Source organism: Lytechinus pictus, chromosome 10 (assembly GCF_037042905.1).
Source record: "Lytechinus pictus isolate F3 Inbred chromosome 10, Lp3.0, whole genome shotgun sequence".
Taxonomy (NCBI): Eukaryota; Metazoa; Echinodermata; class Echinoidea; order Temnopleuroida; family Toxopneustidae; genus Lytechinus; species Lytechinus pictus.
In genome coordinates, this window is record NC_087254.1 from 5524213 (window position 1) to 5536147 (window position 11935).

Below are 11935 nucleotides of genomic sequence, written 5' to 3' on the forward strand. Positions count from 1 at the left end.
AAAAAATAATTTAAAGAATCAAATTTATTTAAGGGCCAAGTTGTATGACAAAATAGGTGTAATGGAAACTGTCAGTGTAAAAAAATCAAGCATTTGTCCCAAAGAAAAAGAGAAAATAAGCCAAACATTGCCATCCTTATTTTGCCACACATGGAGATATAACTGAGAACAAGGTTATATCATAACCTTGTTCATTGAATGAGTGGGTCAGTTCCCCCATGTCTGCGCGGTCTCCCAAGTCTGCGCACCCGCATATCTGCGCGATTCTAGTAAAAGAAGATACGCAACAAGCACTAACTTTACACATGCAATACATAGACAGGTATTCATAAAAAAATTCGACTAAAAATGGTGGAAAAATAATGAATTCAGGGCATTTCATGTGACGGCCTCAAAATGTAGCCTTTGTCATCAAAATCCCCGAATCGTGTGCAAAGTGAATGAGTGCGCAGACATGGGGTACCGGTACCATTCTTTTTTTCAATCTGAAAATGACTGCCAGAAGTTTTTTCAAGAAAATCTTATATTTTCTTTCATTTTTTAATGAGAAAAAGAACACTATTATTATTTTAACCAAAAGATTTTGTGAAACAAGAAGAAATTCATGTTAAATCTTAACTCAAATTGTTAGGTGCGCAGACTTGGGGCCCACCATCATAATGATTTTTACTCTCAAGAAGCCGCCTGGCTACTCTCACACCCACTTCACTGTCAAACCCAAAGTCCCTCCCCTGCCCCGCAGGGCCACGGCCACATCCACGGCACCACGCCGCTTACGCTCCCGTCCGCGCCCGGCTCGATAGCTCTCCCTGATCCCGCCTGCTCCAAAAATTGCCTGCCGCATAACCTGGGACGACCATCCGGCGACCATTTATTGTTACTGTTACTTGTTAGAGCTAGAGTTTACTAAAATTAATTCAGAAGCAGACCGTAATCATACCAACACACACACATTAAAGTCGTCCTTTAGCAACTTACCTATACTACGGTAAGGTAAAATGATAAAACTTCAAAACTTTATTTTTAATAGGCCGACGACTGAGATTTCTCATCTCAATCGAGCGAGCGTAAGTCCGGTCAAAGGTCGAGTCGAGAGGTGAAAAGGTCATAGTAGGCCGGCTAGCTACACGTGCGTGGAATCTGCACTGATATCGGTGGGAATCTGTCGCAGTAATTGTAAACAACATAAAGCACGCAAATTTCGCATGAGAAATCGATGTGCCAGCATTGCTTTCACTCTGTTTAAAGTGAGGTTCTTCTACTTCTAGGAAATGGGATTTTGAGGTCTTCCCCCCACGAAGTCCATCATGCCAAGTGACAAGTTCAGACAGAGAAATCCAAAGAATAAGCAGACCAAATTTCAGCTGGTTTTTGATGAAGGAAGCAGAAGGTAAAAAACAAAAAAAGATCAAACAAAGTTCAAACATTTGAAAAACTTGTTTGACCTGAAACTTCGTCATGAAAGTGACATGTAAAATGAAACTAGGCTGAAACTGAGTGGGGGGTGGATGAAGTAAGTTGTGAGTGAAAATTGATGTGCAGCTGATGTGAGATGAGATTGAGTGATATAAAAGTAATTGAGGCGAAATTGTGGTTTTTAGAGAACCACTCGTCAATTTTTGTGGGTGCACAGACTCATCTCAGTCCGCGTCCGTACATCATGTGTACCGTGACAAGTGAATGTATTGGATGTGGAAACCAATGGCAATGCTTCGCATGTAGATTCTAACTGAATACAGTAACTTAATGATCATTAGAGGCGCATGGCCAGTATGGGAGACTGTCTCCTATGAGAGAGATTATCTCCAAGAAGAGTCCAATATCACTTATCAGAGACTTTTGTAAAGAATTTGGGTATCTAATTTCAGAGATAGTCTCCAGTTTGGGAGACCAATTTCCTTTGTTTACATTTGCTGCAAAAGGATTAGCTTGGCAGCAAATAAAAATCTGATCAGCAGATTCCTCATGAAAAATTACCCCTTTTCGCTACTTTGAAAATCCACCGTCTACTTTTGTTTTGATAAGAATTTTTATTGTCATCCACACACAAAACAAATGGGCTTCTGACCTCAGTAGGCGGGGCTGCACCAGCCCGAGTTTGCTCAATCTCGAGATTTTAGCCTGATCGGCCCTCCGGCCCTCTTCACGATCAATCTTGAGATTCAAGAAATCCTGTCTCCACCATCGCAAGAAGAGCGATTCCTGCACGAGCAAGGCATCGATGCATTATGGTCTGATGCCGTTAATAAATAATCCGAGTGCGTCTGCACGTAGATATTTAGCGGGATAATTCGTAAAATAGCGTGCTTTTTTGCAAATAATCCCAAGTTGACTTGGGATTGCAATCTTGAGATTAATCCTACGAACTAGCGCGATAATTGCGTCTCCATTACAAATAATCTTGAGATTGTTCAGATCAGGATAATTTGCCGGATCAGAAATAGTGCGCTAATTTGAAAACTCGGGCTGGTGCAGGCCGCCTTACTGAGACAAAATTTTGGATGGAAAAAATTACGCTTTTGTTGGTACTTGTTATTGTTTCTTTTATTCTTTTGCAAAGCAAGTCTCCAATATAGGAAACAATCTCCCATATTGGAGAGAGTCTCCCTTATTGGCCGTGCCCCTCTACTGTTCATGAACCTGGCTGCAGCTTTCTGCATTTTCCCGATACATTCAGTAAATAAGGTCCTACTGGGTTACTATATTTCCTAAATTGCAATATTGTAGAGTGAACTCACAATAAAGCAAATAAATTTTACTCTAGTTCAGAGATGCTGAGTTCAAGAGTCATCTTTCAAGTTCAAGAATAAAAGTAACAAATAAAATACTGAATATGATCTGAATGGAAAACTTAAAATCAGAAGCTCAAATCATCACCAATCAGATTCAGAGTTCTGTTTTGTTTTCTATGTTTGTTCTGCTTAAAAATATTTAGAAACGTTTTGTTATTAAAGAAAAATATTATTTTTTGAATTCCCCTTTCTTAGTGACTTTCTGACTGGCTTCCAGCGAAGGAAGAAAGCTCGAAAGAAGATTGCTCTGCAAGAAGTAGAGGAGAAGAGAAAAGACGATAGGAGGAAAGAAAGACAGCAGAGGAGAGATGCTCTCGAAGAAGAACTGAAGAACATCAGACTCCCTGGTAAGTTATAGGCCTACATGTTAAAATCTCTTGATCATGTAGTCACCAGACGGAATGCCAAACTACTGTACACCACACACTAATGTACACCACAGACTTAATCACAAGGCCACACAATTTCGTCTGATAACCAGTTGGTCCAATAGCCATTTAGTCCATATACCATTTGGTCTAATTCGTCTTCTGCACATTTCTTGTCTTTCAGATCTGGTAACTTCAACTCAGAAGAAGAAAGATGAGGTGTTTGATCACCCAGAACACACAGTAACGGTCACAACCAGCCTTGATCTCAAGAAAGAACATGGAGGAATAGGAGAAAATCAGGTACCAAGTATTCCATTTCATCCATATCTACCAAGGCTTGTGTCATATATGACTTACAGTTGTAACTTTGCCATTATGTCGGCTACCATGGTAACAGGGCACAGCAGCCAATCACAGCAAGGTGTTCATGGTAGACATATCATAATGCCGAAGTTACTGTAGTTGTCATTCTATATGAAACGGGGGCCCCATGTGTAATTTATTCAAATGATATCTTATACACTACCAGTCACAATTCTTTGATTACCTGTTTATCTGTGCAGCAAACAATAGATTCGTCCACTTAATCTATTGTTCTCTGGTTGAAACAGGTACACAGGTAGTCCAAGAATTGTGACTGGTACTGTAATCTCCAGGCAACGTTTCATGCAGATTTTTAGGCAGTGATTTTCACCTAAAGATGTTATAAGCTACTGGAAACCCTTGCATCTGCTTTGCGGAGGAAAAATTAATCAGTGAAAAATCTATGACAAAACTCAAATTCAAATTCAAATTCAAATTTATTTATTTCACTTCCATCAATTGTACATACATGAATTGTATACCATATATAAACATAAATATTTGTATACGTTGCAAAAAAAGAAAATAATGATACATATGTTGTGAAAAAAAAAAAAAAAAAAACACTTAGACAATTTGGGCAACACATTGTAGGTTTTAAATAAGTATACTATTTTTCAATAGAGATTAAATTAAGATGGAAATGGAGGGACCCACAACTCTTCAAGAAATGCTCTCCTAATCAGGGTTGTCATATTTCTGGTCAATTGGATGGAATATAATGATAATAATAATAATATAGGATTTATATAGTGCAGGTATCCACCTTGTTAGGTGCTCAAGGCGCCCCTATATTACCCCGGCTCAGCTAGTCTACCTACTCTTGTGCTCACATCTTTTTGAGGAATTCTTTCCTGCCATTACCCATTCACCTCACCTGGGCTGAGTGCAGCACAATGTGAGTAAACTTCTTGCTGAAGGAAAACATGCTCTGGCTATGAATCAAACCCTTGTCCCTCAGATTGAAAGACAAACCCCTAGACCACAATGCCTCCATATATATCTTTCCCATTGAGCTCAAAAAGACAGATTTCCATGTACTTATGTACATGTAAATTTTTTTGATATATTGTGGATTGACGTATGATGAATATTCTTGTTTAGCTTCTGGAATTACAGAAATGTATGAAGGTTCTGCATGATTGTACTCATTTTGAAGCTTATATTCTCCTCTATCTGAAAATATTTATTGTAAAAATAAATGATCAGATTTTTGTCTCACCTGCATAGCAGAGTGAGACCATAGGCACCGCTTTTCCGACAGCGGCGGCGTCAACATCAAATCTTAACCGAAGGTTCAGTTTTTTAAATGACAGCATAACTTGAATGAATGAATGAATGAACTTTATTGATCCTCCTTGAAAAAGTAACATATAACAAGATACATGTACAATTATATGCTAACGCATATGTCGAAAACGTTTAAAAGCAACAAATCGATAATTAAAGGAAAGTAATATAAAGACAAGGAAGACGAGGAGACCTTTGGAAGCCAGGCTTGTTATACGGTCCCTCAGTATTGAAACAATACGTTATTTGTTTGTTTAAAGCAAAACTTGAAGGTATATGGACCTAGTTCATGAAACTTGGACATAAGGTTAACCAAGTATTACTGAACTTCCTGCCTGAGTTTCAGGTCACATGACCAAGGTCAAAGGTCATTAAGGTCAATGAACGTTGGCCATGTTGGAGGTAATTATCAAATTACTATCATAACTTTCAAAGTTTATTGATTTAGTTTATGAATTGTGGACATAGGGGTAATCAAGTATCAATGACAAGTCTTAGGTCACATGATCAAGGTCAAATGCCATTTAGGGTCAGTGAACGTAGTAAGTATCATTATATGAATGGTGTTTTTTGTGAATAATTATTTTATAGTAGTTTTCAAAGTCAGCACTGCTGCTGAATCGCGTAATGCAGGTGAGAATGCCAGAGGCGCTCCACTTGTTTATATTCAATCGTCAATCAAAATAGACACATTTATTTGTCTGATAAATATTTACCAGGTTGACTACGATGATCCAGATGAACTGGAAGAGGAGGATGCGGAGGAGGAGAATGGGGATAGAGAGGATGAAGATGATGAGGAGGAGGAGGATGCCATCCCAGGGATTTTAAGACATTCCAAGGAGGAGGAGGATGAAGAGGAGGAAGCAAGCGAAGATGAGCAAACCACCCAGATAAAAACAGCCAAGAGTAAAAAGAAGTAAGTAAGCCTCCAGTAATCACAGACACTATTGTCATAGGAAACATGACAAGGGTCAGCTAGAAATTACTCCTTGGCTTGAAGAGAGTGTGTTTTCTCTTTTCTTTGTCTTCACGGTCTTCGTAAAGGCTCCAAATATAAAAGAAAATGCAAACATTGGCAAACAAATTACGCCCACATGTAATTCTCGATATTCATATGACAACTATTGAAACAGGAATACTCGACTGTTAAATAGATGTAGTGTCACGTCTCAGAAATGTTTCTGTTTTGCGTAATGGAAGCCCTTTGAACATGTACCTTATAGAGTTAGTTTTGTAGTATAGACAGCTCCATGTATAACATAAAGATTGTATCCTGAAGTTTTTGCCCCATGCCATGCTTGATAAAAATGCTTTAAGAAGTTGTGGATTGGAATATTAGATTTAAAATCACATTTATAATACAATTATGATTTATAAAACTTTTGTACACTTTCATTTTATCTAACAAGGAATTCAAAGTAAATTTTTTTTATTGGGCTTTAATAGAAAATTAGAAAATGATCTCATTATAGAGAAATTAGAACAAGGGTATATATGACACATGGAGACGAAAGTGCATGCGTATAGTGCTCACAGACCTGCCAACCAGTACGTTTTAGCCGTATTTAGTACGATTTTGCAACCAAAATGCGGCAGTACGTTTTTTTTTTATTTTTTTTACTTAATCTTAATTTATTGAGAAAAATAATCTCTATATGTCTCTATTTCATAAAACGTACACAAATATGGTTATTAGATCAATGTAATTTCAGGTAACTTTTCAATAATTTTTGTTAAAACCAGGGTGAAGATATACACATGTTTTAATGGGTTTTTTTTTCATCTGCAAGAGCAGTGCGCATTTTAGCTTGCATGCAGCTTGAGCGCCGCGATGAGCGAGTGCGCCAAGCATTTTATTATGAAATACACTTTTTGGGGGAAAAATACATTTTTTTTATGAAAGAATACAGTTTTTCATTCCCAGAGGTTGGCAGGTCTGCATATTTATCTCACATGGTAAAAATACTGATTTTTTTGTCAAAATACTGATTTTGGGGGATAAGAATACTGAAAATGCAAAATACAACTTGGCAGCTCTGTGCTCAACTACTTCTGACAGGATCGCATAAAGTGGTCTGTCCGATCCATGAAAATTCTGAGGGATTCGAACAGCCTTTCCACTACAAAGTCATACTGCTGACCCATTTTATAAAACAAATAATGCACATTTTGAAATTTGCAATATTATTGATGATGCAGGCATTTCGGTTATTCCTAATAACATGCAAATACCTCGAGTGTGCTGCATCGCCATTACATACTTATAAATGTGCATTATTTGTATATTAACATTCCATTCAGAGAATATAATGATGAGGCTGATCTAGGATTTAGATGAAGGATGTATGATCTTCTCTTTCACTTCATATATCTCATCACTTCATCTGTAATTCCTTTAGGGCAGGTTATCTAGACAAACTCTATTTTGGGGTTTTTATAATTTCCCTATTTCCTCTGTTGTTTAAAATGTTAACTTATTGTATACATATATATTTTATGTGGAAGACTTTTGTAATACATGTACATGAATATGGTTTACATTTGCTCAATAATGTATTTTTATGAATTTTTATATTGTGATTTTTAATTGGAAATCAATGAATTGAACTGAATAATTAGATCTTTTTGGAATAATTTAGACACCTATATAATTCAGGCGCCCTCATTATATTCTTTTAAATGTAGGCTGAAAATATTTTTTTTACAATCGTACGCTAGTGGGTAAGCGCCTTGCTCGAGTGACTATCATGTAGACCTCTATTATGTATTGATTATTTTTCTTCATTTGATTTATCTCGCTTCATTGCGTTAGGAGTTTTTAATCCTTGATTATTTTCCTCTGGGAACCTATGTCTACAAGCTATGCTGTTTAATAGATTCCTCGTATTTCTTTGTAAAACTCTAAAATTATGTATTTTTTGTCATCATCTTCTCATATGTTCAAGATGTATGTTTTTGTGGAATGTGAAACAATAAATCAAATCAAATCATATACCTGTGATCTTCTCCTTCCAGTGACGTATTCACCAAGCGACGTCAGAAGCTCAAGAAACAGATGATGAAACGGAAGCGAGGCGCCTCCCAGCACACAGTCAAGCGCATGAGGAGCATGAAGAGAAAATCACTGGGTAAATTCATGAAACGCGGATCGGCGAATAAAGCAAAACGGTGACACAAGTCCAACCTTCCTCGAACGTCTGAGAATTTTGTAAGCACATTTTGTTAGTCTTGAAATTGAGCGAAGCCTTCATACATTGTGAGTCAACCTTACATAACACTTTTTCAGGTAAATTTGCCATTTGGTCAACATCCGCTTTGTGTACTTTCCATTTGGTCCACTCCCACATGGTATAATACTACTCTGTCTTTTAAACCAGTATGTATACTAATCATTTGGTCTATTTGCCAGTTAGCCCATTTACCATATTTGTCTAATTTCCAGTTAGGCTATACCCATTTGGTCTAATATCCACTTAATTGTGGGTGCGTCGTAGTCTAGTGGTTCTGACTCTCGCCTTTGAAACAGAGGGTCGTGTGTTCGAATCGTAGCCATGGCGTATTTTCCTTCAGCAAAAAATGTATCTACACTGCTGCACTCGACCCAGGTGAGGTGAATGGTTACCCGGCAGGAGTAATTCCTTGCATGCACTGAGCGCCGGTGATGGTAGCTCAAGCTAAAGCCGGGGTAATAATAGCAGCGCTTTGTATCCTCTGGCAAAAAGCGCTTTATAAATCCAGCTATTATTATTATCTAACGCCACTCAGTCTATATGATGGGATGAACTTTATATGTACCAAATTTCCATTTGACAAAGTGCTGAGTGATATTAAAGTAGACAAGGGTAAACGCAGACCTGCATGGAATCCTTGGTTTTGATTGGCTGTTGATCAGCGTTACCATGGTAGTTACAGTTGGATGGCAGAGTTGCCATAATGGTATATTTTAATGCAACGGGGCCCAGATGGGTACGAGACTGAATGACAGTTAGCCCAACTAAAATGGTGTTAGACAAAGTGGCCCATATTCTGAAGTCAGGTTTAACTTAGACCACGGTCTAACTCTGCTAAAATTATGGGAAGCCAAAAGTGTCATATTTTTATTAAGTTGTATGTTTCTTATGTTTACTGTGCTCTTTCCTGATTCATCGATGGTGAAGACAATCATCTATTTATACTTCACACACAATTATGAATGATTTGAGAGCCAATAGAGGTGAAATATATCTCCATTGTTAGTGATTTATGTAACAATTGGCTATCCATACTTAAACCACAACTTTAAACCTGAGTTTAAGTTAAACCCGACTTCAGAATACGGACCAGTGGATACAACCACTTTCGCAGACTAGAATATGCAAAGCACATGCTGTTTACGCTACATCTTCTCAATCAAATTTTGCCTAGTGAGTAGGGACAGATTTCTGGACCCCATCTTACAAAGAGTTGCGATGGATCTATACACATTTATGTGAAAATCCACCAATGGGCAATTCCATAAAATATGTACATTCGACCCCCTATATGTGGGACCTTCATGAAATTTTCTGTCTCTGATTTCTTGTTCTTTTGACAGTCTGTAATGTTCTTAAAGGTCCATGACTTGGCCAGTTTATGAAGTGAAGTACATGTAAGACTTGAGAAAAATGGGGGTCAGACGTACAAAAAGGTTGATCATTTTATGGAATAGCCCCAATGTAATGATTTTTCCCGCGTGACATTTGCACAATGTCGTTTTGTAAACAGAGAGAAGGGCACTGAATTGTCATATAAACGATGAATGCATGAATATTTATCTGTATAGAAAACATTTTGAACAAATATGCATTTTCTATGGTGGCGTAGCTGGCCTTCCATAGTCGTGGTTGATTTGATCGATCGTAACTCTTTGTAAGACGGGACCCAGATGATTTGATTATATCGACAGATTCACCTGTACGTCTCTCTATCATCCTTATTATGTTCACGGACCTTAGTGATTGGTTTCAGAATTGCAATGTGGTCATCCTTGCAACATGTGTCGATTGCCAGTGGATCCAGGATATTGAAGTAGAGGGGGCACAGATGACATATTGATTAGATTTAGCTATATATCAATATTTATGTTAAATGGGCGATTTTAAAAGGAGAGGGTTGTGCACCTCTTGTACCCCTCTCTGGCTCTGCGATTACAACTCGCTTTATATTCTGACCGCGATTTCAATGTGGCAATCAGTCAAAATGTATCGCTTTTTCACGTGCAAAGTCAATGCAGTGCCGATACGACGGTTTGGCTGACTGCGCATTTGCATTTAAATGTGCGCAGCTGTTGTTTGCTCTGCTACAGTACACTTTTCCAATGGGATTTGTGCATTTTAATGATTTTATCGACAATTTGTATGGCATCGCCATGAAAATCCCCTCATATCTCATATCAGAATGTAAAATAAATTGCTACTTAGAAATTTAGTTATGAATAGAATAAGACTTGTACTTTGTTTTCTGCAAAATTCTCAAAATCAATTTTTTTGACCAAAATTAACTGATACGATGGTTCAGATGAATGCCAACTTGTTCAAACTGTTCACCCTGATATAAGGACAGTTAATATCACTTTCTAAACCGAACTGTTTATTTAGTGCTTGGTTTAATAGTTTGAAGCACATCTCATCACCTACATTTGCAATCCTACTTGGTTTTATAATTTCCCCCAAAAAATACATGTAATGTAGGTTATCAGACTTAATCATTTGTATTTGTATGCGAATGAAAAAGTGTTAACCCGTAGCCTCCGAGATTCTTTTAATCCCATATGTTTAACACAGGGACCACCCGGTTCCCGTAAGCAATGGGTTAATTTGTCAAAATCCTCATTTAGTTATGCTGCCCTCTATGGCTGAAAATGAAATGCTGTGGCAAGAATGGTGTGCCCATTTTATCAAACTAATTTGATATCAACTCATGTATAATGTACAGGGACATGCTGCTTTTACGACCCCCCCCCCCCCCATTTCTAGACATCAATTTCAGTTCTCTAGATACTCAGAAAACCCGCTCAGCACCCCCCCCCCCCACCCCGTACAAATTATCTGTTCACATGCGCAATTTAAAGGAGAGCGCAGAGGCACCTACAGTGCCTGCGATAGCTTGGCACTTCCCGTTACGTCCTCGTACTAATGATCCAACACAAGCGGCGCAGAATTGACTACACCCATAGAATACAGATAAATCAGGAGGACCCACTATAGGAATTAAGGGGGGGGGGGTTACAATCAGGGTATATTATACAATAGGCCTTCTTTGCATTATAAAATGAAATATGTGTACAACTGTAATCTCAAATCTACTTCAGCAAGGTATTGGGAATTGGCACTGTGAGTGAAACCTGAAAGAGTGAAAGAGATGAAAAATTATATGTTTTCTTTTCAAATTGATCATATCTGGGGGCCATTTCATAAGGCTGTTCATATTAAAGTTAAGAGCAACTTTAAGAACGACTGGTGATCCTTACGCGCTTAACCATCGCCAATGATTATATCATTTACCACAAGAAAGGATCAGTCGTTCTTTATGCAGCTTTATGAAACACCCACCTGGCATGTTAGGGCCAAAATTATTGTCAAATTTATTTTTTCCCCCCAATTTTGAGCCTGTGCATCTTTATTATTAGCTGTCATTGAGCATTGTTTTTCCAATTGATTATCATGTTTTTTACACAAAGTTAGCAGACATGATAGTCTCCTGATTTTAATCGGATTTCATTTTGTTTTCCTGGAAATAATCACTGTTTTTTTTTTTTTGTTATAACTTGTAATAAACAATCATGTTTTTTAAACAAAATTTTAAGTTTGTTGTGGCTATATTTTGGTCAATGCTAAGTTTTCTTTATAAAGGGACTCTAAGATCCTATTCTCATTACGCTTTCTAAAACTAGTTTACTGGAAACCGGTTCAGGAAACCAGGTTGGAAGATTGCTTTGCTAGCGTTCGCATTTGATCATTTGCTATTTGCTACGTGAATGCTCTCAGTGGGGTGACACGTTTCGCTCGATATTTGAAACCGCTCCATAGGCATTCTACACACAGTGTGAAGAGTAGCGCACTCAAAATCTGCGAAGATCACTTCCTGAAGAACGGTTGT

At 37.8% G+C, this 11935-nt stretch overlaps 2 protein-coding genes across 3 annotated transcripts in view; one reads left to right on the plus strand and one right to left on the minus strand.

The window, feature by feature from the left end:
* The window catches only part of LOC129268993 (TATA-binding protein-associated factor 172-like), a 48749-nt gene extending 47663 nt beyond the window's left edge, over positions 1 to 1086 (minus strand). Inside the window, exon 1 of the mRNA XM_064105885.1 lies at positions 979 to 1086. The gene's annotated coding sequence lies outside the window, so the exon portion shown is untranslated. The remainder of the gene's footprint in view (positions 1 to 978) is intronic.
* A 21-nt stretch (positions 1087 to 1107) lies between these two features.
* Positions 1108 to 11641, plus strand: LOC129268994 (nucleolar protein 12-like). 2 transcript variants are annotated; one of them, XR_010294756.1, is made up of 6 exons: positions 1108 to 1390; positions 2988 to 3139; positions 3345 to 3463; positions 5536 to 5735; positions 7835 to 10765; positions 11052 to 11641. XR_010294756.1 is itself a non-coding variant. In XM_054906444.2 (5 exons), exons 1-5 carry the CDS (start codon positions 1308 to 1310, stop codon positions 7989 to 7991), a joined length of 711 nt encoding a protein of 236 aa, XP_054762419.2. In that variant the 5' UTR covers positions 1108 to 1307; the 3' UTR covers positions 7992 to 11641. The 2 variants fall into 2 exon arrangements, 1 of the variants encoding a protein (XP_054762419.2); XM_054906444.2 differs by having other exon boundaries at positions 7835 to 11641.
* Positions 11642 to 11935: the final 294 nt, after the last annotated feature.

What these genes read in the sequence shown, in the direction of transcription:
- LOC129268994 (XM_054906444.2), top strand. Translation starts at nt 1,308, where the DNA reads ATGCCAAGTGACAAGTTCAGACAGAGAAATCCAAAGAATAAGCAGACC. An exon ending in GAAGAACATCAGACTCCCTG is followed by an intron (nt 3,140 to 3,344) that starts GTAAGTTATAGG and finishes CTTGTCTTTCAG; the next exon opens with ATCTGGTAACTTCAACTCAG. An exon ending in GAGGAATAGGAGAAAATCAG is followed by an intron (nt 3,464 to 5,535) that starts GTACCAAGTATT and finishes AATATTTACCAG; the next exon opens with GTTGACTACGATGATCCAGA.